The sequence below is a fragment of the Penicillium canescens genome, assembly GCF_028828765.1.
Source record: "Penicillium canescens strain IBT 15451 chromosome Unknown utg000011l_segment0_segment0, whole genome shotgun sequence".
NCBI lineage: Eukaryota > Fungi > Ascomycota > Eurotiomycetes > Eurotiales > Aspergillaceae > Penicillium > Penicillium canescens.
In genome coordinates, this window is record NW_026703973.1 from 2919257 (window position 1) to 2942669 (window position 23413).

The window sequence follows — 23413 nt, forward strand, 5'->3', positions numbered from 1 at the left end:
GCCTCTTCGGCCAGATAGCGTTTGTCTTAAGGTATTCCCGGCCAATATTATTGTGGCTTCGGCATGTAGATTGATGGTATATTAGTAACGAAACAATGATGACAAGTCTACGTCGTGATATAAATCTACTCTTGGAAAATCTCATTGACGTACCGTTGGATACCCCTAGATTCGAAGGGAGAGAGTATACAAAGACGAGAAGTGCTCTAAGAATATGGATTTTCAGTTTCTGGCTCCCTTCCGGCTTCGCGAGCAACTTTGATTAGCCTTTCTAGGCCTTAATTTGGTAGAATAGTGTACCTATAATAATGAAGATTTGCGACTAGTTATGATCTCCTCTATACTAACTTCCTTTCTTCCCTTAGTTTCACGAGTAAACGGTCTTCGTTAATTGACTATAGCTAACACTTTCTTTTATCGCGGGAACAGCCCCTAGTTACTTAGGTCTTTCTAATTCTAGTCGGTCTCTCGGAGTCACGAGAAGAACTTTAGATAGGATTCTATATTGTTTCTGAACTATGCCGTTACACTGTGATGCATTCAATGTCTCTTGCGTAATGCAAGGATATGGTGCTCTTCTAAGTCCATTTTTTAATTTCCTCAAACTTAGCATGATAGGACTCGTATCCCACCATTCCGAGACCCTGTAGCTCCTCGATGAAGGAATCCAGCACTGTCCGCCCTTCTCTATTATTTTTCCTGGAACACACTGTTTCTTTGTAAATTTCCTCCTCTCCGTTCGATTTCCAGTTTATAAACCACGCAATCCGTTTACAGCGTCGCCCTTTGTATTCGACTTCGCCAGACATAAAGGCGATGGCCTATGTCAAAACCGCGCCGATAGGGTCTTCTAATGCGCAAGGTAGAGATCGATAGTTAACTATCCTCAGAAATCTATAATAGGGGTCTGAATCCAAGATAGCAACGATATCCTCAGCCGGAAAATAGACCGTCTAGACCTCATAGACTATGTTAGGACGACTGGGTTTGGAAAAGCAATCTAGTATGAATTTCTGATCTGTATAAGAGTGCCTTGTCGTTAGGGCGGCTGCGGTTATTGCCCAGGGAACCGGGATCCGGTAAGAAGATGACTTCTTTTATGGTTTGTGTCATTGTAACTGACTAGCGGAACTCGTCTCGCTGAGTTCTTCGCCGCCAATCTTTGACTATCGCGTTAGACTTGTCTCATAGGGGGAGCCTATATCGTATCTTACGTATGGTAATCCATAGTCTCTGGTTATCTTCCACAGGAATTATCTATGTGATTTGGCGACAGCTATCGACTTTCCGCACCTCCTTGAGAATAAACTTCCAGTCGGTCTGTTTTAGGATTGAGTTGTCGGAATAGTCAAGATCAAGCTATTCAATAAACGGCCCTTTCGTCGATTATTCCTGTTCCACGCTCTTAGAGATCTCGCTATCCTCCTATGCTAAGCTCGGATCTTAGCTAACTAGGGCCTTCGATTGACTTCTTATGACTAGCATTTTAAGTTGATAGTTAATGAAGAAAGAAAACTAACAAGTCAGGCGTTTCGGTTTTGTCCTAAACGATAACTAATAGATGAAACTTGACTAGGTGAAAGAATCCGAGGTTAGTGTGATGTTCCCTATTCCCTGTGGACTCCACGGGCGATCCTTGCCCCGCGCACAAGTAATCCACATGTGTATTGAAATATATCATTGTGCTAATCTCAAAGAGGCCGCGCTAAACACAAAAGGTAAGTGATGGGTGAGGTCCACGCACGCGGCATCTAAAACCTTTGACAGAAACCAGGGTTTTACAGTCTATATGGATGCCTCAGGAATATATTTCTCTCTGCATTTTTAAACCCTCAATTCTGACATGTTTATAGTGGCCTAATGCTTTCTTAATGTGCCCGTTTGCCTAAGTGTGGCCTAAATTTGCTTGCTTAGGTTGTAGGGTTTTGTTATGATTTTATCCCTATAGGTATAAATCCCCTATTGCTTACCCTTTAACTTCTCTTTCCTTCACTATCTTCCATAATAATGACACGCCCTTACGTCACTATCATTTCCCTAGGGTTTCTCTAAGTTTTTGCTAGTGTATCTTTGTTAGGGCCCTGCGAGGTCCTAGTGTAGCAGCATGAGTAGGGGAAGTAGAGCCTATCGGTAAATGTATGTGTAGATGTTATAAGAGACTAATTGCTACCCTTCTATGCGAAGGGTAGCAGGAGTAATAAATATATGGTGCACTTAGCTAATGTACTAAGCGATAGTTATTTTGAACTCTGGAAAGCTTACCAATACTGCGACCAAGATGGCAATTAATATTGGCTGCAGAGTGAATGTCGTTATCGTAATATGTCGCAGTTCAATCTAACCTCCATGTGGCGACGTTTGGCGGAGAAGTATACGCTGAGCTAAGTGTACGCATGCGGGAACGTAGTTGGTCGGTTGATTTGGTGGTTGGGACCAGGCGTGCCGTTGGCCAGGGAAGTTGAACTTAGCTGCAATATCAAGAACCAAGTGGCTCATAATACTATCTTGTATTGAAATCTCATGTTGCAGCTGGTTTGATCTACATTCGGAAGTTACCTGGTAGGATCTAGCTTGGGACAGTTCATGCTTAACTGGAGATGGTCTGGTCTTATTTCGCTGTTATTATTTAAGCGTGGCGGGCAGACTTCATGGTTCGGTAAGGTGGGTGTGATTGTTGACGGGTCGCCATTATTCTGAAAAGTTCCAGGGAGCCTTCTTAAGCCCTAGTTGTACCTCGGAAGCCTCGACATAGGCAAAGAGATTGCTGTAAATGCTAAAGATCAGATGAATTGTGTAAAGGAAGGCTCGGTAATAGAAAGTAGATACTCGATTTGAAGCCATTCTCACTTCTCAAGCTTGAACTGGAGACATTGATGTGTTGCACAATATAAATCTAGGACAGATTGTAGTTTTTTTCCCGATTCAGCATTAAGGTGGATTTTCAGCGTGTGCGGACATCTTGGATGGGCATAAGCCTAGGCTCTTTAGGTTGAAGATCAAGGAAAGGTTCCTGCCGCTGCGGACTTGCATCAACGAAGACAGCTAGTTCTCGAACCTTAATATCGGATTTGTAAGTATTAGGTATAAGAAGAAAATAAGGAAATATCTTTGCCTTATTCAGGGGGGTATCCACGATCTCTCTTCTAGGTCGCCTTAAATGAAGTGAGTGTGTGTGTTCATCCGACCACTCACAATTCCACCTCCCATTCCAGAGGATGGAACTTCTTGGAATAGACACGGAGTACTCCCTCGTTATTGTCTTGGCCTGCGTTGCGAAAAATAACTTCCATCCATTAATTTCCATGTAAAACGCCATCATTCAAGCTTGGTGGGCTAGAGCCAGTAGAAGCGGACGGTCAATGGCTAGTTTTCTGGTATGTGGGTCCACCTCGAGACGGGATAGAATTGTGCCTGTCACATTTCCTACTTAATGCATAATGCAAATATCAGCCGCAATCATAGCTAACGGGAGGAGTGACGTACAAATTCTCCGAGACGGAAGCCTTAGTGGCGGTAGGGAGTTAAGGAAATAGTAGGTGGAATGTGGAATGTAACTAGCCCTTGATCGACAGTGACATATGTAAAATTTGGAATTCTTTACTGTAACTCAGCTCATTTCAGCATGCGTCGTCAGACAACCTAGAGGGTCAGTGCTAGCGCGTAGAAGTCAAACGCGCTCAGGGTAGGTATATTAACATACTGGGCCAACTATTAAATGAGGTGCACTTAACACGCGCAGGCCACCCGCTACGTGGCCAACTTTATGCACCGAACAGGTCTCCTCTAACAGTTCCAGTACCTAGGACTCTAGGACGACGACGACGAACCGACTGGCTAAGGGGCTATGGATGCAAGAGTGGAAGACGATGGGTATTAACCATTGAAGAAACACACCGAGCAACGAGAGGCTTAGTCAAAGTCGATAAGCATGCTTAACTAGCCAGATGAACAGCATCATGAATTGGAACTAAGGCAGTGGAGGATGCTGAAGTGAAATTTGAGAGAGTAGGATGATTGGAAGGAAGATAGCGGGTGCAATCTATGGCATTTATTAGTGATTTCCTATGTTCATGGATTTATGGGATTTGCAGGATCTATAGGAATGGGCCGAGTCCTCACTTCTTTTATAAATCAGCCTCTTTAAAAACATCATATAATCTCATCTCAGGCGTATGGCTTCGAGTTCTTGCTTAGTGCCTGTATAGTCATTAAGGCAACTATAACTATAAGCCTTTCGTGGTCGCTGTCGGTGCTAGGTCACTTCTAGACCTTACTAACAAGTATCATAACAGCTCATTGAATGAATATCAAGCTAACGGATGCATTTAGAAAGTAGTAGAATGAGTATAGTCTACATGACCAAAGCTACTTGGTTTTCATTGGGGGCTTAGGTCTCCGGAAGGGTGAAAATGCATGTAAAAATATTCTAGATACTACCTCCTATAGACTTGAAGGAATGAGAGTATTCCGTTGAAAGGTTCCTCGTTAGGCTATAAAAGGGTAGACAATCCTTGGGTGGAATGATTCATCCCACACATTTCTACCTCGTGAAAGAAGTTGTTTCCGACGCCATGTTATTTAAATTCTATGCTCTTGGGGCATTTGCCCTTGTGCCTGCAATTAGTGCTCTCCCCCTGACCGAGCATCCTGATGCACTTTCGCGCTCCACCGATGTGGCTGTCAATCATTACTGGAACCCAAAGCATGACGACAAGCACGGCTGGAACAACAAGCACGGCGATAAGCGCGACTGGGATCCCAAGTACGCCGATAAGAATGACGGCAAGAACGACGACGAGTACGCCGGCAAGTACGACGACAAGAACGATGGCAATCATGACGACAAGAACGACGGCAAGTACGACGACAAGTACGCCGGCAAGCATGACGACAAGAACGATGGCAATCATGACGACAAGAACGACGGCAAGTACGACGACAAGTACGCCGGCAAGCATGACGACAAGAACGACGGCAAGCACGACGACAAGTACGACGACAAGTACGCCGGCAAGCATGACGACAAGAACGACGGCAAGCACGACGACAAGAACGACGGCAAGTACGACGACAAGAACGACGACAAGAACGACGACAAGTACGACTAAATGTGTCGGTTCGCTGTTAAATTTAACCAGTCCCTCTATCATAGCCTGAAGAGGCTATCGTGGTCTGGTGTTATTGACTGTGTTGATGACCTCGGTTCAGGTTTTTGTCAGATGGAGCTATTTGTTTTCCCTGTGCCTTTATGTGAATGCAGAGGTTATTCGTGTTTTGCTACGAAATTGCAACGTCCAATTCTTAGGCCTAAATTCCTTGATGAACCTTGCCACTAATGTCATATAAGAGATATGGATATTCTGGAGAGGCGTGGGATGATTTCCGGGAGTGAAACTGTACGCGTCGCAAATTTATACAAGTAATCTCCTTAATATGGGCAAACTCAATTGGACGAGGTTTCTAGTGGAAATTCTAAAACAGGGACAGGTGCGATCCACGTCCAAGTATACCGTACTCTTGTGACGAAAGACATAGCTAGCGCATTTCAGAGCAATAACACCTAGTCCAAGGAAAAAGGAGACGCCTACGGAAGAGTTAGCCGGGGTTTCTAGTTGCAGTGGCACATTCCTCTAGTTAAGAAAACCGTTTGCTCCTTTCGCGGCTCTCGGCGGCCAGGTAATATCTAGCTCTGTGATTGGTTGCCACGAAATTTCATGCGGAAGCTCGGCGGGGGACAGTTCCTGGGCGTCGGCCATCCATCTTTGGAGGAGGGAAACGTCCAGCAAAGGCTTCCTTGGCCTTTACATGGCAGATACAACACATCAAATGAGCCTTGAATGATTTTTGGAATATCATGTTTCTGATAATTTCCAACCATAACGTTATTTCGGAAAGAATTGATTACATAACTTGATGGATATCTCTTCCCGACTCGAGGAACAGCAAAAGGTAATGTGACTTAGCCAAAATTGGACGCAAGTTCATCTCCTCATCCGACCTCGACCTTTTTTCTTAATAATAATGATAATAATAATAATAATAAAAAAACCCGAGACTAAAAGATTGTGATGGGAAAAATTATTTTGAATCTCACGCAAGACCCGTGAACCTTTCGGTGCTAGTATTAGAGAAGGTCGGGGGAGGTGGATCAAAAAGCGAAGGTTGGAGGCAAACGGTAGAGTTGTACAGTATTGCCACGAGGAACCATTGTAGCTTTGTTGCTCAATATGAAAATTGGTCTTCAAAAAGTACGATTCAGGACTAGCTTGTTATTTACTTAAGTGGGCCGGCCATGGCTTGCGTTAACACAATGAATTTTTGCTATTGAAGATTATAGTCGGTTGACAAACTATAATGTTTAAGCCGTCGAGTAAACTAGAGTGTATGTTGTTCTCCTCGTCAAGAAACGGATGACTACTTGCAAGCCTCCTCTTCAGCAGTGACAGCATGTTACTCTTTTTCAAGGACAACGATGAACAGAATACTCTTGCTACGGCACTGTGCACGGCACTGTGCACAATAAAGTCTATCTAGACAAAATGGCCCAGTAAATAGTCCGGGTCTGTATGCGTCGCGTTCGAACTGCTAGGAGTCTCTCGAGGCATCGCGGATGTAAACATTTCAGCAGGGCACGTGTTGAATTCCTTGGGCTGTGGGGGCTGCATAGTAAATAGCAGTACCTCAGATTCATGACCGCCAATTCTCGGGGCATTAACATTGCCAAGAATTGATGCATTTTTACAGTTTAATGCATTGGAAATACAATTACTGCATGAGACCTAATCGGGTTTAGTGAACGTAGGTAGGGTCCGAACGGTCAACGTGGGGGTCCTTTTGGTGACGCCCTTTATTAATAGACCACCCTAACCATTATATACTGGGATAATCGAGGTTATTCTATTCGCCTGTAGCACTGACGCATCGTACTAAAATTATTAGACAAATCAAATGTGCCTCCATCTCGGATCTATGAGAATAATAAGGTCGCCTATTCACTTTGTGCCAGCTAGAATTCAGGGCTACCTATAGCGAGGAAACCAGCGATAATAGAGATGGCGTAGGGACGTATATCAAAGACTTCTATATATAATTGCCCTAACCCTCATAATCCCGCCTAGGCCGGTCGGCGGAATGAAAAACCTCCAACGCTGCATGCGCACCATTGATGTTCACAGGCCCATCAATTTTGCTACATACTATTCATCCTTATCAAGGCTCTTGTAATATTTTGACTCTGTTACCATCTGTTTATCCGAAATAGGGTGTGAGATATAACAAGAAATCGCGACCAGAAACCAACCCAAAGACGAAAAGTGACTTACAAAAAGCAACATGATTCTTGATATCCGCCGCTGCACCGTAGGGTTCCCGGTAATACCACGCTGCATTTTCAAATGTCTGCCCGTCCACCCTTACATGCCAGTAAGAGGCGTAGCCTTTCCAAGAGCAAAAGGTCGAATGATCGGAGTCTTGCAAAATGGAATCATCGATGATTGCTGAGCGAGGAAACTATATTTGAAGTTAGCCAATATTGCGAATTAAATCTCGTAAAGCTTACATAGATGTTATTCTCCACAGTCTTCCAACTCGATGTCTCTGCGATGATGCGGTCGCCTACTTTGGCGAGAGCTCGGGGCATGGTGATAGTTCGGGAAACGGAAGGGACGCGAAGCCGATTTGCGTTTTGGATTATCGAGTGGCGGAATCTCGAATTCTCCTTTATTGTTGTTCTTGAATACAACTTGATAAAATGGATGTGAGCACCATCGGAGAGGGACAGTGCTCACACTAAAGAGCGGGCCAATGCGATTCCCTCGTTGGCGCCATTTCAACCCTCCGATTCAAAGCTCCGACGGCGGATAGGATGGGAACGATCTGCAGGTGCCTATCTTACAGTGCCTGGAGATCGAAAAGGCTTAAACTGGCAAATCTAGTACTCATATTGCGCGTTGATGGCGCCTTCTTCTCACAAGTCACTGTTTCAACTAGGATAACTTAATGGCGCTAAGACACGGAAGTTATCTAACGTTAAGCTAGACTTTTTCGATGGCGCTATTGTGTGCTTGTGCGCTGCTCCATGCGCGCGTCTGGGTGGTTAATATATTGCTTGATGGAAGACATATTCTGGAACCGTTGAACATGTTCTGAAAGGCTTAACTCTTTTTTAACACCTGTTACTCGCGAAAGCACAGGAAAACCATGCCAGGAACTGAAAAATCTGTCTTCTCGGAGCCAGCTCGCAAAGAAGCTACGAACTATGTCGTTGAATCCAAAGATGTGTTCGATAGTTCCGTCTTTGACCCCGTTTTGGCTAAAAAGCTGGCACTTATCAACACTGCCATCGACAAGATTGGCATGACTTCATTTCAATGGAAGCTATTCTTTCTGAACGGTTTTGGCTACACGGTCGACTCGGTAAGAGCCTTGCATTTATGGTCAGACAAAAAGACCACCGCTAACAATTTCTTTCAGCTCTTGGTAATATGTCAGTCCATAGCACTGCCCGCAGTTACCATGCAATACGGCAGCCCAGACAGAACCCTGAAGGGGATTGCTCTGGCATCTCAAATCGGTCTTCTGGCGGGCGCAGCTATTTGGGGCCTATCGGCAGATATCATTGGTCGCCGACTTGCTTTCAACTCTTCCTTGTTGCTGGCGGCAATATTTACAATTATCGCGGGTGGGATGCCCGGATACATTTCATTCGCGACACTGTTGGTTCTACCCTTCTTCAGGCGCCGTAATGGTCTGTTAATGTTATTCATAGGGTTGCTCTCTACTCTGCGGCAGTTGGCGGGAATTACATCCTGGACTCGGTTACTCTCCTGGAATTTCTGCCTGCGACTAAATCCTGGCTCGTTACCTTCATGTCCATTTGGTGGGCAGTGGGATATACCATTACAGGCCTGCTTGCATGGGCATTTATGAGCAACTACACTTGTTCCTCTTCTGCCGCGCCAGGGACATGTACCTACCAAGACAATATGGGATGGCGGTACTTGCATTTCACCATTGGTGGCGTTACGCTCGTGTTGAGCTTATTACGAGTCTTTCTAATTCGCATCGTGCAAACGCCCCGATGGCTCGTCTCTCAAAATCGCGATGAAGAGGTAATCCAGTTCTTGAGAGATTTGTCGGCAAAACATAACCGACAATTTGATCTCACTTTGGAAGAGCTCCGCGGCGAAGGGAATGTGAAGAACACAGAAAAATCAGCCTGGTCCGTTGTCCGGATCAAGGCACACTTCAGTGGTCTCTTTCAAACTAAGCGGTTGACTTGGTCGTTCCTGGTGATCATGCTCAACTGGTTCGTGATTGGGATTGTCAGTCCTTTGTACCATGTGTTCCTTCCATATTATCTCAAATCCCAGGGAGTGAAAGTCAGTAGCAGCTCCAACTATCTCACTTGGAGAAACTATGCGATAAATCAAGTCGTTGGCCTGGTTGGTCCTGTCATTGCTGGGGTTTTGGTTGAAACCAAACTGTTCGGCCGTCGAGGCACCATGGCTTTGGGCGCGCTCTTGACCATGGTTTTACAGTTTGGATATACACAAATCAAGACTCCAGCCCAAAATATCGGCGTGTCTGCTGCCATATCTGCTGCGATGTAAGTGATGAGCTCCTTTCTTCCTCTCATGATGTCTAACTAGCTGGTTACAGGAATATCTATTATGGAACTATGTATGCGTACACTCCGGAGATTTTGCCGTCGGCGCACCGCGCCACTGGGTATGCCATCTGTGTGATATTCAACCGCATCGGAGGCATTGTAGGAGTTATTGTGGGAAGCTACGCGAACGTTGAGACAACCACACCTCTATTTGTCTGTGCTGCCCTGTACGCACTTCTTATCATCCTCAGCGTGCTATTGCCTTTCGAAAGTCGCGGAAAGAGAGCACAATAGGCGGAGAAAGTGGAATTCCACGGAGGAAGATCTGAGAGGGTATATTGGTGATGGATGAAGGCTTGAGATTGCTTAGTATAAGATAGACGGTGATGCCTCACTCGATTTTCAGGGTCTGTGATAGATAACTAAGTTACGGAGAATAAGCGGAATATTCAACCTGGCCATTTTGAATCTAGATTGTTAGTGGAAACCAAGAAACCTCAACCAGGGGCAATCAAACATCGATCATAGTTGAATTTGAATTTGCGTTTCTCGTATTAAGCTGCAGAATGCCATGGGGGGTTATTATGGCGTCATTCGTATCTTGATATATCGTTTCAAGATAGGGCGCACATACCTCAACAGTTTCTACACATACCACTAACCTCTTTGTCCCTGGCCTATCGTATTAGCCTTGAGTTGAATCATGTTATCCAAGAAATAGACGAATCAGGGTCGATATATATCGCATCAATAACGCACTGTGTGATAAAAATACGATTTATCTTGATTTGAAAACCGTACCTGTTCAAGCACGACATTCTGTGCGGATAGACAAGCCACCTACATTTGATAATGTGGTCAAAGACCTCGTATCCTTTATAGCGTCGCAGGGTACCAATAATAAGAACTAAAAAAAAAGCCAAAGTCATATGCAACAAACTTCATTCTGGAGGTCCCTGATTATCTCTCTACCTCGAGATGAGCTCCTCGAAGCCCTCATTGCGAGCCGCGTGCGATAACTGCTACCAAGCCAAAGTAAAATGCGTTCCAACACCATCTGGATGCCAAAGATGTATTAGCTTATATTCTCCCTGTTTTCACAGTCCCCCCGGTCGACCGGGCCGAGTTCCAACTGTGAGGAATCCTTCATTCAACCCAGAAGCGTCAACCATGTCCACTCCAAGTCAGGGCAAAGACGACGATGAGCCTGGCGACTTACATTTATCATTAAAGGGCCTCACTGGCGACGGGGCTCTTCCTGAAACGGCAACACTCGATACACCATTGAACGGATGGGTCTCTATGGACCCTCCTTCAATCAGTGAGGCACTTCATGGAGAGTCCGTTATCGCGTTTCCGGAGTTCGCAACGAGATTGCCGCTCTCAACGCCCACCGATCGACAATTTGGCGAATTTGGCAATGATAAAAGATCTTGCGCATGCTTTGGGTCAACTTTACAAGCCTTGGAAAAGGCCCAGAGGACTGATCTACAATCCTTGGGCCTGGATGTCGCACTCCGACATAACAAAGATGCGTTGCTCACAGTATGCAACTCGATTAGATGCTCTACTGTGCACGACAGCACTACCCGACTCCTCATTCTAATACTTTTACGAAAATCCCTTAAGCTTTATCAATTACTCTTCCATCTGCGACTCAGTGCGAAGTCCATCAATACACCAGAAATGAATCTGGCGTCAGCCCCATATTCTATACACGTGGCCAATCCGACTTTATCGATTTCACCTACGTCGAGTGGTCAGTCCGATTATTTCAATCTCTTGGTCCATCCACAAGCAGAGAAGCACCTCGGAAGCCCACCACAGACTACTCGACTTACATTGGGCTCGTACCAGTTAGATGAAGCGGATGAAAGGTCGTTGAAAAAGCAAATCTTTCTCCTTGACGTTGGAAAGGTTCCCCGCTTGTTGGAAAGGCTCGATCAAAGAGCTTGCAACCTTGATGAGACGGACGGGTTGGACCTTTATAATATGATGCGGAGCTCATTGATAGCTGATTTTCGGGTTGTGATGACAGACATTCATTCATAGAATACTAGAGATAAGATTATAGAATCATAAAGCGATTTTCATGGAATTTCGTATTTTGTATAGGAACCAGAGGTACCAGGTACATTCTGCTATCTATATAATTTCCGTCTAAGACAATGTCGCAAAAGATATGTTGATCCCACATGTCGCTATCCAATACCGTCTAATTCAATTGCCCACAAAAGGATCCGATCTACCCACGTCTGTTCCCACAGTCTGCGGCTCGAAGCTCAGACTTTGCCTGACTTGAATCCATGCTTGAAGAAGCGAGTGGCATTCATAAACGCCCCGGTCGCGAGTAGTACAATACCTGTGAAGATGAGAGTCCCCGTAAAGTCCAAGCGCTCTTCTGGATGACTCTCGCTGGATAGAATGGCACCCGCAATGGGAGAGCCGATTAGCACACCCAATGACCCAACACTGAGAGCCATGCCAACTCGCACACCGATTTGACTAATTTCCGGTGTTAAACCAACGAGAACGGCTGGTGGTAGCGCCATCAAGCCTCCCGAGAAGAAGGAGTACAGGAAAGAAGTGGCGATGAGATTTGCTTGGCTTCTCACTGACACCCAGGCCAGCACGATAATACCAGATATATAGCCACACGGTACGATGACGTTCAAATTACCGATTCTATAACCGTTAGTTTCTTGCGGGTCACTCAAAGAGAAATAAAATCATACTTGTCTGCGATAGCATTGGGCAACATTCGTCCGATCATGCCTCCAGCATTCATGATGCTCAGGATATAGAATGACAGCTCGGAGTCCACTCCGATGTTGAGAGCATAGCTTTCCGCGTAGAAAAATGGAATGAAAAACGCGGTGAATCCCAAAGCCAACCCAACTACAAAGGTCGCGTAGGCGGGATCCTTGAACGCTGCAAAGTCTACCAGAGGGCCCGACCGACGAGGCGGCAATCGTGGTCTGAGCAAGGCAAGTCCAATTCCCAGAGTACCGAGCATGATAAATGCCATAGAACGAGCAGCCCAAGGGAATCCGACTTGCACAATTAGCCGGCGAACAATGATAGGATACAAAATTCCGCCAACGCTGCTCCCGCTGGCAGCGATTCCAGTTGCGAGACTACGTCGAGTCGAAAAGTAAGTGCCTACCAGCGATATGGCGGGCGTGAAAAGGCATCCAGATCCAAGACCAACGCAAAGGCCTTGAGCGAGGAAAATCTGATAGTACTTTGTGCTCAGTGAGGTCATCATCATCCCAAACACTTCAAGGAAGATACCCAGTGACACGACCGGGAAGAAGTACCCAGCGTCGAATGCACGTCCGCATAGAACTCCGATGAAAAGGAGTAAAAAGCCTTGAATGGAACCGATCCATGAAATGGCGGAGGGGGTGGACTGAGGTAGGAGTGTTGTTGTATAGTAGGCTTGGAAGACGCCGAATGAGTTTGCCAGTCCCCTAAATTATCAGCACAATTGGTTTTCAAGAACCTTAAAGAGGATATCTCTCTCACCAGGTATTCAAAATAAGCAAGAAGCTTCCTGCTACTTGCAACCATGCTTTACGCCCGCCATTGGGAGGAGGAGGGACCAATGGACCTTGTGGTGGAATTGGGCTGGCTTCTTTTTCTCCTTCTGCGTCAGATGGCTGGGTGCTGTTTGCCTCTGTATTAGGAATTTTAATCGATAGTTTGTCTTCCACAGAGTCGGCCATTTTTCCCTTCAATGCTGAATTGCTGTGTTCGGTCGGCGAGTTGAACAGGCGGGATGGGATAGTGAGTTGAACCACGACCCGAAGAAATATATCCAGAAAGGTCCCGCAATTACGTTTTCCAACGCAACAGGGAAATACGATGTCACAAATGATTTCATGAATGTTATCATCAGGGTCCATCGTCTGCATCAGGAAAAGCCCAAAATAGCATTTGCAGGGATCCCGATTAGAGGACATTCTATCTTGTGAATCGCGAGAGGCCAAAGCGAAGCGATCGTCCATTCATTCCTCCATGGGGAATTGTGGCGCTCGAGACGAACATGGCGACAATCACGGCAAAAGAAACAAACATAGTGTACTGAGTATACTGAGTATACATCAAGTGAATCCCCGATTAACATGAATTCAATTATACTGCAATTGTGATCAACATGGCTATCTTGAGAGATCCAACGGTTGGGACATTCCTTCAGAGCTCCTGGTCAATTTTATTATTGGTAACTGTCGCTATTACCATTGGCATCCGATTGATCCCTCCGCGGGCCAGTGTTCCTGTCTATAGTAGGTATTCGGGCTGGCGAGGTCGCTGGAAGGACTCGCTGCACTATGTTCATGACAGTGCTGGAACCTTGAGAGCTGGCTACGAAAAGGTAACCTCCCAAGGATTGTCTCAACAGGCTTATACTCACCAGCCATCAATTTAGTTCTCTCGTCACGGGCAATTCTTTCAACTTCGGACGCCCATCCGTTGGATTGTAGTTGTGCCGCCTAAACTTGTGGATGAAATTCGCACCGCACCGCCAACGCATTTGAGTGCTAAAGAGTCGGCAAACGATGTAAGCAGAGCCACTATTATGAGAGAAATTTATCTCATAAAAGTGTCAGGTGCTTCAAACTAGATACACAGTGTCTCCAATCGTCGAGACAGAGAAATTTCATTTCCACATTGTCAAGACACATCTCACGCCCAACCTGGAGAACAAAATCGATGATATTCGCGACGAAATAAAATTGTCATTTGGAGACGAGATAGGAAACCCAATCGGTGAGATTCCCAGACCCCGTCAACTTTGGTCCTTTCTCATCTTTGTGTAGACTGGACGGCGGTCGTGATGTCTAGAGCAGCTCATCGGATCGCAACCCGAACTGCCAATAGAGTACTCGTCGGGGCACCGTTGTGTCGAAATGAGGAGTATCTTGATATGTCTATTAAGTATACAATAGATGTATTCGGAGGAGCTGACAAGCTTCGCGCCTGGCCTAAGTTCCTTCGCTCAACGGTCACGCAATTTGTGACCAACGTTAAGGAACGGCAGAGGGTAGCTCGAAAACATCTCATCCCGTACATCAAAGCTCGTTTGCAGGAAGAAAGTGATGGATTAATTAAGAAGCCTCCCCTTGATTCCCTTCAATGGGTCATGGACGCGGCACCAAATTCCAGCGAGAGAGATCCGGAGCGGTTGATGTTTCGTCTACTGCACTTGAATGTGGCGGCAGTGCATACAACCAGCGTCACTTATCTCAACGCAATGTTGGACTTGGCCTTCCATACTGAAATTCACGAAGAGCTTCGAACCGAGATTGATAGCGCAGTCCAGGAGCACGGATGGTCGGGCCGAGCATTGAGTCAAATGCGAAAGCTCGACAGCTTTTTGACTGAAAGCCAGAGGCTTTCACCTCTTGCCAGCTGTGAGTTTCAAACTTCAGGATCAAACTTCACAGCTAACGGCTTATTTCATAGCCCAATTGACTCGCGCGGTGATTCAGGATTTCACATTCTCTGACGGCACAACTGTCCCCAAAGGCTCCTATGTTCTAGCACCAATGTATGCGATGTATTTGGATGACAATATCTATCCCAATGCGTCGACCTTTGATGCGTTCCGCTTTTCTAGGCTTCGAGAGCAGCCCGGTCACGAAAATCGACACCAGTTTGTGACTACATCTCCGACACATATCAACTTTGGACACGGCAAGGAGGCATGTCCTGGACGCTTCTTTGCAGCACAGGAGATAAAACTATTGTTGGCTCATGCTTTGCAGAGTTACGATATCCGGCTTGAAGATCCAACTAATTTGCCCAAGGGTTCTTGGTATGATCGTTCTCGAAAGCCTAACCAAACCGCGCGTGCTCTTTTCCGCAGGCGTTAAGATTTGTCACCCGATGCTGCTGGTCCTTTTGACGTTCTATGCCTTAGATTGATTTTCAGAGTTTTCCACTTCTAGAGAGATATTGTTTCAAGTTACAGCAAATTGCAAAACTATTTGTTCTGAGTCGCCATGCCATTGAGTAGTACGTAAATCCTAAATGGTTTCACGGGAAACCACTGGCCCCCACAACCCGTGTCTTGGTATGCAATCGATTGAGTATTTCTGTAGGCAGGGTACACCCCAATATAGAATAGGAAGACCATGCTTGCAGACCTTTGTGCAATAAACTCAAATATCGGCCCGAAGGCGACTTCCGAGAACGTACGGATGAGTCGAAACGGACGAAGAGTAGGTTCCGATAAAAATTAGACTTTCGGAGGATTTCAACGCCTCGTTTCATCTGTTTTTATTCACCCCATGCTATCCTCCGAACAAACTGCGGCACCTCCTCCAGACAGAGACAATGACACAAGCCAGGTGTAAGATCGTGCGACACGTGGATGAGGTGATAAGATCTACTTGGAACGAAAGCTCTGTCTCTGCAGATTGGCTTGACGGGTATTATAGAGCCCATTGTGAAGAAGGAGAGATTGCAATCGAGAGAGCGTATGGCGCAAGGTAGTACAATGCGCAGAATACGAGATTTCGACTCGACATGAAAATCGAAGCTAAGAGATAACGACGATAGTCGTGTCGATGGCTAAGGTTGCTGTTATTCCATTATAAAGCCGTGCGTATGACCTAGCATCAATTAGGAGCTTGAACTATCAGCATCAATACCCTCATCATATTTTGTACATTTTGCAGATATCATGCGCCGGCCAAATCAAACAGAAGAACGTCACCTAGTTCTCTTCGGGGACCAAGTGGGCAATGTTTCTTCGCTGGCGAAAAGACTATTGTTAGACGCTCCTCAGAGTGTTGCTCAGAGCGATTTTGCTCGAGATGTAAGTACCACGCTGAGCCTCTTGAGTGATCGACTTCGTCCGTTTCATCGGGAACACCTACCACGTTTTGACACTGTCCATAACCTCGCCACTATATATCATGAAAGCAATGGAGCTTGCCATCCTGCCATCTCCAGTACTCTTCTGGCGGTTGTTCAATTCTTGCAACTATTTCGATATTACGAAGCAAGGGCTCGTCAACCCGAAAATCACGACGAAATCTCAGTCGTTGGCCTCTGCACCGGATCCCTGGTTGCGGCAGCATACGCCTGCTGCTCATCTCTTGATGATCTCAAAGCTCTGGCTGTGCCTACAGTTTCCATCGCCTTTCAGATGGGGTTGCAGGTAGCAACTGCCAGCAGTATGCTGCACGAGCAGGGCGCAACATTGGAAAGCTGGTCAACTGCCATCTCGAAAATAAGCGAGGATGAAGTACTTTCGGCGCTTAAGATTTATGATGCTGGTGGTCTTTTGTCTCTCCGCCACCGATGTTTTATCAGTGCCATTGGCCTGAACGGTGTTACAGTCAGTGGATCACCACCTGCCTTGCGTCGGTTCGCGGAAAACTTGACCGAGTCCGATCCTAGCAAGAGGATGAGGGAGCTCCCGATCTACGGAGCATACCATGCTTCACATATACACGGAGTTTTGGATTTTCCCAGTTTCCTCAACCGAGCGGGTGTCAACCCGGAGTTTTTGGCTAGCTTTCCAACGCGGAAGACTCTCCTTTGTCCTCTGACGGGAAGGCCGGTCGATGCTCCAAACTCTCTTGGTTTATTTAAAAGTGTTGTACATCACACGTTGCAAGCACCATTGCGCTTCGACCTGGTGGTTGACGAGTTAGTCGCCCAAATTCAAGCAAACGGCACCGCCTCCATCGCGTTGCATGTGGTCGGACCAACTGCAGCGGCTGAGGGCCTTGCATCGGCACTTAGGTCGAGAACGGAGGCAGCCGTCGTCACTCAGGATTTGATCACTCTTGATTCTCGGAAGGACCAGTTCCAGCCATCAGGAGCATACAACAATGCCCCCCTTGCTATTGTTGGTGTGTCGGGTCGATTCCCTGGTGCAGAAAGTGTTGAAGAGCTGTGGAGTGTTTTGGAGGCCGGTCTTGACATGCATCGAGTGGTAAGCACAGCTCGCCGTCGGTCGCATTGATGAGGTGCTGATGAGTCAAATTAGATTCCTAAAGACCGCTTCGATGCTGAGAAGCATGTCGACCCGAACGGTAAGGCAAAGAACACCAGTTGGACACCATACGGCTGCTTCATTGACCGACCTGGAGACTTCGATCCTCGATTTTTCAACATGTCCCCGAAAGAAGCTCTGCAGACAGATCCCATGCAACGGCTGGCTCTTGTCACAGCTTATGAGGCATTGGAAATGTCCGGATATGTTCCCAACAGAACACGATCAACGGCTTTGAATCGCATTGGAACCTTCTACGGCCAAACTAGCGATGACTACCGTGATGTGAACTCATCGCAAGATATTGGAACTTATTTCATCACTGGTGGAATCCGCGCATTTGGACCTGTAGGTGTCCGAATATTTATTCCTTGCTTCTACATTTCAAGACGGCTCACTCTTTCAGGGACGAATCAATTACTATTTCAAATTCGAGGGCCCGAGCTTCAATGTCGATACTGCCTGTTCCTCCAGCTTGGCCGCAATTCAGCTTGGATGTACGTCTCTGTGGAGCGGTGATTGTGACACAGCAGTAGCCGGTGGATTGAGCGTGCTCACATCGCCCGACCTATTCTCTGGCTTGAGTCGAGGCCAGTTCCTCTCGAAGACCGGGTCATGCAAGACATTTGACAATGATGCCGACGGCTATTGTCGCGCAGATGGTGTCGGAACAGTTGTCATTAAACGGCTTTGTGATGCTGAGCTTGACAATGACAATGTTCTCGCCGTTATTCTTGGTGCTGCTACAAACCATTCGGCACAGGCAATTAGCATTACGCACCCACATGCCGAAACACAGTCTAACTTATATCGTGAGATTCTGCAGCATTCAGGTGTGGATCCCTTTGATGTTGGCTACGTTGAGATGCATGGCACTGGGACGCAGGCCGGTGATGGAACAGAGATGCGCTCAGTGACGGATGTATTTGCTCCTGCTCGTCCTTCCCGACCTGCTAATAATCCATTGTATGTGGGAGCTATCAAGGTGAGCCGATCCAATTTTCATCGTGGCGGTTCAATCTGATACTAACTCCGTAATTCAGGCAAACATAGGGCATGGAGAAGCTGTAAACACTGCGCTATTCTCTTATTTCTAGTTTGAGAAAAGCTAATTTGACTATAGTCATCTGGAGTCGCATCTTTGATAAAGTCCATACTGATGTTCAAGAAAGGGGTTATTCCACCCCATGTTGGGATCAAAAATGAGATCAACAAGGGCTTTCCAGATCTCGAAGCACGAAAGTGAGACTTCGATGACATATTAACATGGCCATCTCTGATATTTTCTGACAGTGTCCGAATCGCGACGGCCAAAACCCCTTTGCCAGCACCAAGAGGCCCGAAGCGAACGGTGCTCGTCAATAATTTCAGCGCCGCTGTAAGTTCTTCTACTGAGATTCAGAAAGAGTCACATTTGCTGACCACAAAACTAAAAAGGGTGGCAATACTGCGCTGTTGATCCAAGAGCCCCCTAAGCCCGGTGCCCGCGAGGAAGAGGACCTTCGTCCCTTGCACGCAGTCACGGTCTCCGGGCATACAGCGTTGGCATTGAAGAACAACCTGGAAAGAATGATTGCATATACCATCAGTAACCCAGATATTTCGCCAGGAGACTTGAGCTATACGACAACCGCTCGTCGAACCCATCATCCTTTTCGAGTAACAGTCGCCGAGCCGACAGTTGAACGGATCCGAGTGGCTCTGCAAAACAAACAGGGACTGGCGCCATATAACTCACTTCTGTCGAGCCACAAACGCTCAGTGATCTTTTCTTTCACCGGCCAGGGTGCAACCTATGCTGCCCTGGCTCAGGAACTGTACGCAAAATCGACTCAATTCCGCGCTGATATCTCGCTATTCGACGGGATTGCAAGGCAGCAAGGATACCCGTCTTTTATTCCCCTGGTTGATGGGACAGTCTCTGATATCAATCAGCTATCCGCTATTCAGACCCAGGTCGGACTAGTGTCCATTCAAATGGCCCTTTCTCGTTTGTGGCGCTCATGGGGAGTAAAGCCCACTGCAGTCATTGGTCACAGCCTCGGTGAGTACGCGGCTCTTCAAGTGGCTGGCGTCCTTTCTATCAGCGATGCCATTTTCCTCGTTGGCCACCGGGCGCGTCTGCTAGAGACTCACTGTCAGCCGTATACCCATTCTATGCTGGCCGTATCAGAATCATCTGCTGTTGTTGGGGAGCTGCTGTCTACCTTCCCCGAGGAAGTCGAAATTGCTTGCTCCAACAGTCCCCGGGAAACCGTCTTTGCTGGCAGAAGAGAGGTGATCGAGAAGCTGGAGGTGCATTTATCTGGAGCAAAGATTCGTTATACTAAGCTGCAAGTTTCTTTTGCGTTCCACACGGCCCAGGTCGATCCCATACTTGATAACCTAGGAGAGGTCGCCAAGGCGATTAATTTCGGTGCACCGCAAATTACTATCTTGAGCTCTTATTTTGGCCGTCCACTTGCTGCAGAGGAACGAATTGATGCAAATTATATTCGCCAGCACTGCCGGCACACGGTACAATTTGCCAATGCTGTGCAGTCAGCACAAGATCAGGGCCTGGTCAATGAAGCCTCGGTGTTCATTGAGATCGGCCCACATCCAATTTGTCTGGGCATGATTCAAGGCGTATTGGGCGACGCACATCTCAAGGTTCCAACATTGAAGCGGAAGGAGAAGCCATGGAAAGTGATCGTGAGCGGTCTAGCTTCTTTGCATGACCAGGGCTTCTCGATAAATTGGTCCGAGTATCACCGCGATTTCGACCACACACATCGGCTTCTCTCTCTTCCTTCCTATGCCTTTGACAACAAACGATACTGGCAGGAATACCGGAATGACTGGACGCTGGGCAAAGGGGATGCTTTACCCACCATTCAACCCTCCGACAGAGTTGAACTATCTGCGAAGAAGCTGACAAGCTCTGTCCACCGGGTCGTGGAAGAGAACTACAATGGTTCTAATCCGATCGCGGTTTTCGAAACGGATCTCTGGGATTCCCAAATCTATGCCGCCGTTAGTGGACATCGTGTTAATGGTTCCGCTCTTTGTCCATCGGTCAGCCCATCCTCGCTGTGAACACGACCTCAAACAAAATGGCAATTGCTAATACATATATATAGTCCATATACGCAGATGTTGCTCAGACCATCGCCCATCACATCCAGCAGCAGATTCATGCCGGTATCAAATTACCTGGTCTAAACGTCACTGGTATGGAGGTAACACAGCCATTGATTATAAAGTCTCCCAGACAGCACGAGAATCGCATCTTGCGGGTCATTGCGCACGTCGACAAAATCTCACAACAAGTACGTCTCGAATATAATTCTATTACACAAGGGCAAAAGGTAGCAACCAGGCATGCCAATTGTGTTGTCGAGTATGGCTCGCCAGAGAAGTGGCTTCGACGTTGGTCGCATAGCCTTCACTTGGTACAAGGACACATCAAGGAACTGGAAACCAAGGCAAATCTGGGAGAAATAAGTAAAATTACCAGTCGCTTGGTCTATCGACTTTTCAGCAGCCTGGTTGACTATGCGCCTGAGTACCAACGAATGAGGCAGGTTCTTCTAGCGAGCAATCTTTATGAGGCTTCCGCCACGGTCAGCCTGGATGAGCGAGGCGATGACGCCTCGTTCCAATGCAGTCCTTACTGGATTGATTCTTTGGCTCACCTGTCAGGCTTTGTCATGAATGGAAATGAGAACATCAACTACCAAGATGCCGTTTACATATCTCATGGATGGGAGAGTATGCGCTTCGCCAAGAATCTCGTTTCTGGTGGTCAATATCAAACCTACGTTCGAATGTTACCGGTTGATAAAACAATGTTTGGAGGTGACGTCTGGATTTTGCACGAGGGAGAAATTGTCGGTGTGATCGAAGATCTTCGATTCCAACGCGTTCCACGAAGCATTCTTGATATGCTTCTCCCGCCGGTTGGAGTAAATGCCGCCAAAGAGATCACCAAACAAGTCGCACCGAACAAGAAACATTCGCAACCTGTTATTCCAAAGGCTCAAGCGCCACCAACGCAGGTCAATAGCAACACAACCGAAGAAGTCAAACGACAATCTGAACAGTCAGCTAACTCCCTGCTCGACTTGATCGCGGAAGAGCTTGGTCTAGCGGCATCCGAAATATCTCCCAAAGATAACCTGAGTGAGCTCGGAGTTGACTCCCTCATGGCTTTGACACTGGTAAGCCGACTTCGCGAGGAGATGGACCTCGATAATACTCACAGCAACTTTCTTGAACTTTCTACCATTTCTCAACTTTTGGATTATTTGAATGAAGTGCCACATGCTGTCGCGAACGATATAGTGGGCGAGGGCCCCTTGAATGATCAAGCTGCTGCTCACTACAGCTCGTCTCCAAGTTCAGGGAATTCCTTTTTTGACGTCATCACACCAGATAGCTCAGCCGACGATGTCTTACATCTCGTGAGACATATCATCCTGGAGGAGACCGGTCTCGCTGAGGATGAGCTAGAAGTAACAGCAGACCTTGCCTCTTTGGGAGTCGATTCTTTGATGAGCTTGACTGTCCTGGGAAAGCTCCGAGAGCAGGGCGTTGAGCTCCCTATGGAATTTTTCATCCATCATACCACAATGGGCGAAGTTTCGCAAGCTCTGGTTAGCGGCAACAATGATCTACGACCCGAAGAGATTCTACCCTCCACTAAGGAGAGAGGTCGTGAAGCAAATTGTATCCTTCTCCAGAAACGGTCTAATCCAACAAGCAGCAAAACACTTTTTCTGTTTCCCGATGGCTCAGGGTCCCCGGCGTCCTATGCAGGGCTAAAACAGCTTCACGCGGACTTTGAGATTTGCGGTCTAGTCTGCCCCTTCGTCAATGACCCGGGTCGCTACACCGATGGTATCGAGGATGTCGTCAGAATATATCTGTCTGCAATCAAAAACCACAGTCCTTCAGGTCCGTATCATCTTGGCGGCTGGTCCGTTGGTGGTGTTCTTGCGTATGAAGCATCCAAACAGCTCATCGACGCCGGCGAGAAAGTACACGACCTGGTCCTGATCGATGCTCCATGTCCCGCAGTGCTGGCTCCCATGTCTTACTCTCTCATCGAGTTTTTGAACTCCATCGGCGTTATCGGCGGAACAAAAACCGATGGCTCCGCACTTCCAAATTTAAAGCGCCGGCTTCTGCTTGACCACTTTGACGCAACTGTCAAGAATTTAGGTGCCTACGATCCAGCCCCTTCTCCAATATCGGTTGGCTCATCACCCCGTACATCCATTATATGGGCTCAGGAAGGTGTGTGTGATGGATTGAATGACCCAAGGCGGAGGGCAAACCCTTCACTGGCCGCCGATGCCACTGCGAGCTGGATTCTAGACAAACGCACTGATTCCGGCCCCCGAGGATGGGAATCGCTTATATCGATCAACCATATTTTTCCTTTTCTGTCCCTGGAAATCATTTCAGCATAATGCAACCCTCAAATGCGAGTATCCGCCCTTTCCCAGTACTTATTTGGAGACTCTTTGTTATCTTCCCAATGCTGACTTGCGGTTTTGCAGATTGGAGAGCTCTCCAAGAAGCTGAAGTTTATTCTAGCTTCCGCCAAATAGCACATGCCGATCATCTGTTATTTCTAATAGATTGGATTATTTGGGGAACTTGGGTGTCAGAGATAGTTTGATTTTACTTGTCTATAGGTTTCGTTTTCTTGAATAGCGTCGCTATTTTACTTCAAATTCAGTCATTTCCTGTGGTCTGACTAGAAGTCTTTCTTGCGTTAACAAGCGAAGAATACACAATAC

The 23413-nt window shown here is 46.9% G+C and overlaps 7 protein-coding genes across 7 annotated transcripts; 5 read left to right on the forward strand and 2 right to left on the reverse strand.

The window, feature by feature from the left end:
• Window positions 1-4520: 4520 nt before the first annotated feature.
• N7446_013826 (uncharacterized protein) lies at window positions 4521-5108 on the forward strand (the record flags this gene model as incomplete). Its single annotated transcript, XM_058522566.1, has 1 exon — window positions 4521-5108. One exon carries the CDS (start codon window positions 4521-4523, stop codon window positions 5106-5108), a length of 588 nt encoding a protein of 195 aa, XP_058366043.1.
• Window positions 5109-7302: 2194 nt separating this feature from the next.
• Window positions 7303-7639, reverse strand: N7446_013827 (DUF427 domain-containing protein; the record flags this gene model as incomplete). Its single annotated transcript, XM_058522567.1, has 2 exons — window positions 7303-7509; window positions 7559-7639. Coding segments are annotated over 2 exons (288 nt in total), but the record flags the coding sequence as incomplete, so codon positions are not given.
• Window positions 7640-8199: 560 nt separating this feature from the next.
• N7446_013828 (uncharacterized protein) lies at window positions 8200-9904 on the forward strand (the record flags this gene model as incomplete). The annotated part of the gene is made up of 4 exons (XM_058522568.1): window positions 8200-8415; window positions 8473-8714; window positions 8768-9607; window positions 9661-9904. The coding sequence occupies 4 exons, from the start codon at window positions 8200-8202 to the stop codon at window positions 9902-9904; spliced, it is 1542 nt and encodes a 513-aa protein (XP_058366045.1).
• An 876-nt stretch (window positions 9905-10780) lies between these two features.
• Window positions 10781-11238, forward strand: N7446_013829 (uncharacterized protein; the record flags this gene model as incomplete). Its single annotated transcript, XM_058522569.1, is given in 2 exon segments — window positions 10781-11155; window positions 11173-11238. The coding sequence occupies 2 exon segments, from the start codon at window positions 10781-10783 to the stop codon at window positions 11236-11238; spliced, it is 441 nt and encodes a 146-aa protein (XP_058366046.1).
• A 654-nt stretch (window positions 11239-11892) lies between these two features.
• N7446_013830 (uncharacterized protein) lies at window positions 11893-13338 on the reverse strand (the record flags this gene model as incomplete). Its single annotated transcript, XM_058522570.1, has 3 exons — window positions 11893-12295; window positions 12346-13083; window positions 13139-13338. 3 exons carry the CDS (start codon window positions 13336-13338, stop codon window positions 11893-11895), a joined length of 1341 nt encoding a protein of 446 aa, XP_058366047.1.
• A 431-nt stretch (window positions 13339-13769) lies between these two features.
• Window positions 13770-15489, forward strand: N7446_013831 (cytochrome P450; the record flags this gene model as incomplete). The annotated part of the gene is made up of 5 exons (XM_058522571.1): window positions 13770-13899; window positions 14098-14174; window positions 14224-14383; window positions 14434-15027; window positions 15080-15489. The coding sequence occupies 5 exons, from the start codon at window positions 13770-13772 to the stop codon at window positions 15487-15489; spliced, it is 1371 nt and encodes a 456-aa protein (XP_058366048.1).
• An 812-nt stretch (window positions 15490-16301) lies between these two features.
• On the forward strand, window positions 16302-23080 carry N7446_013832 (type I polyketide synthase; the record flags this gene model as incomplete). The annotated part of the gene is made up of 8 exons (XM_058522572.1): window positions 16302-17564; window positions 17619-17972; window positions 18031-18609; window positions 18668-18691; window positions 18748-18866; window positions 18918-19002; window positions 19062-20681; window positions 20747-23080. 8 exons carry the CDS (start codon window positions 16302-16304, stop codon window positions 23078-23080), a joined length of 6378 nt encoding a protein of 2125 aa, XP_058366049.1.
• Window positions 23081-23413: the final 333 nt, after the last annotated feature.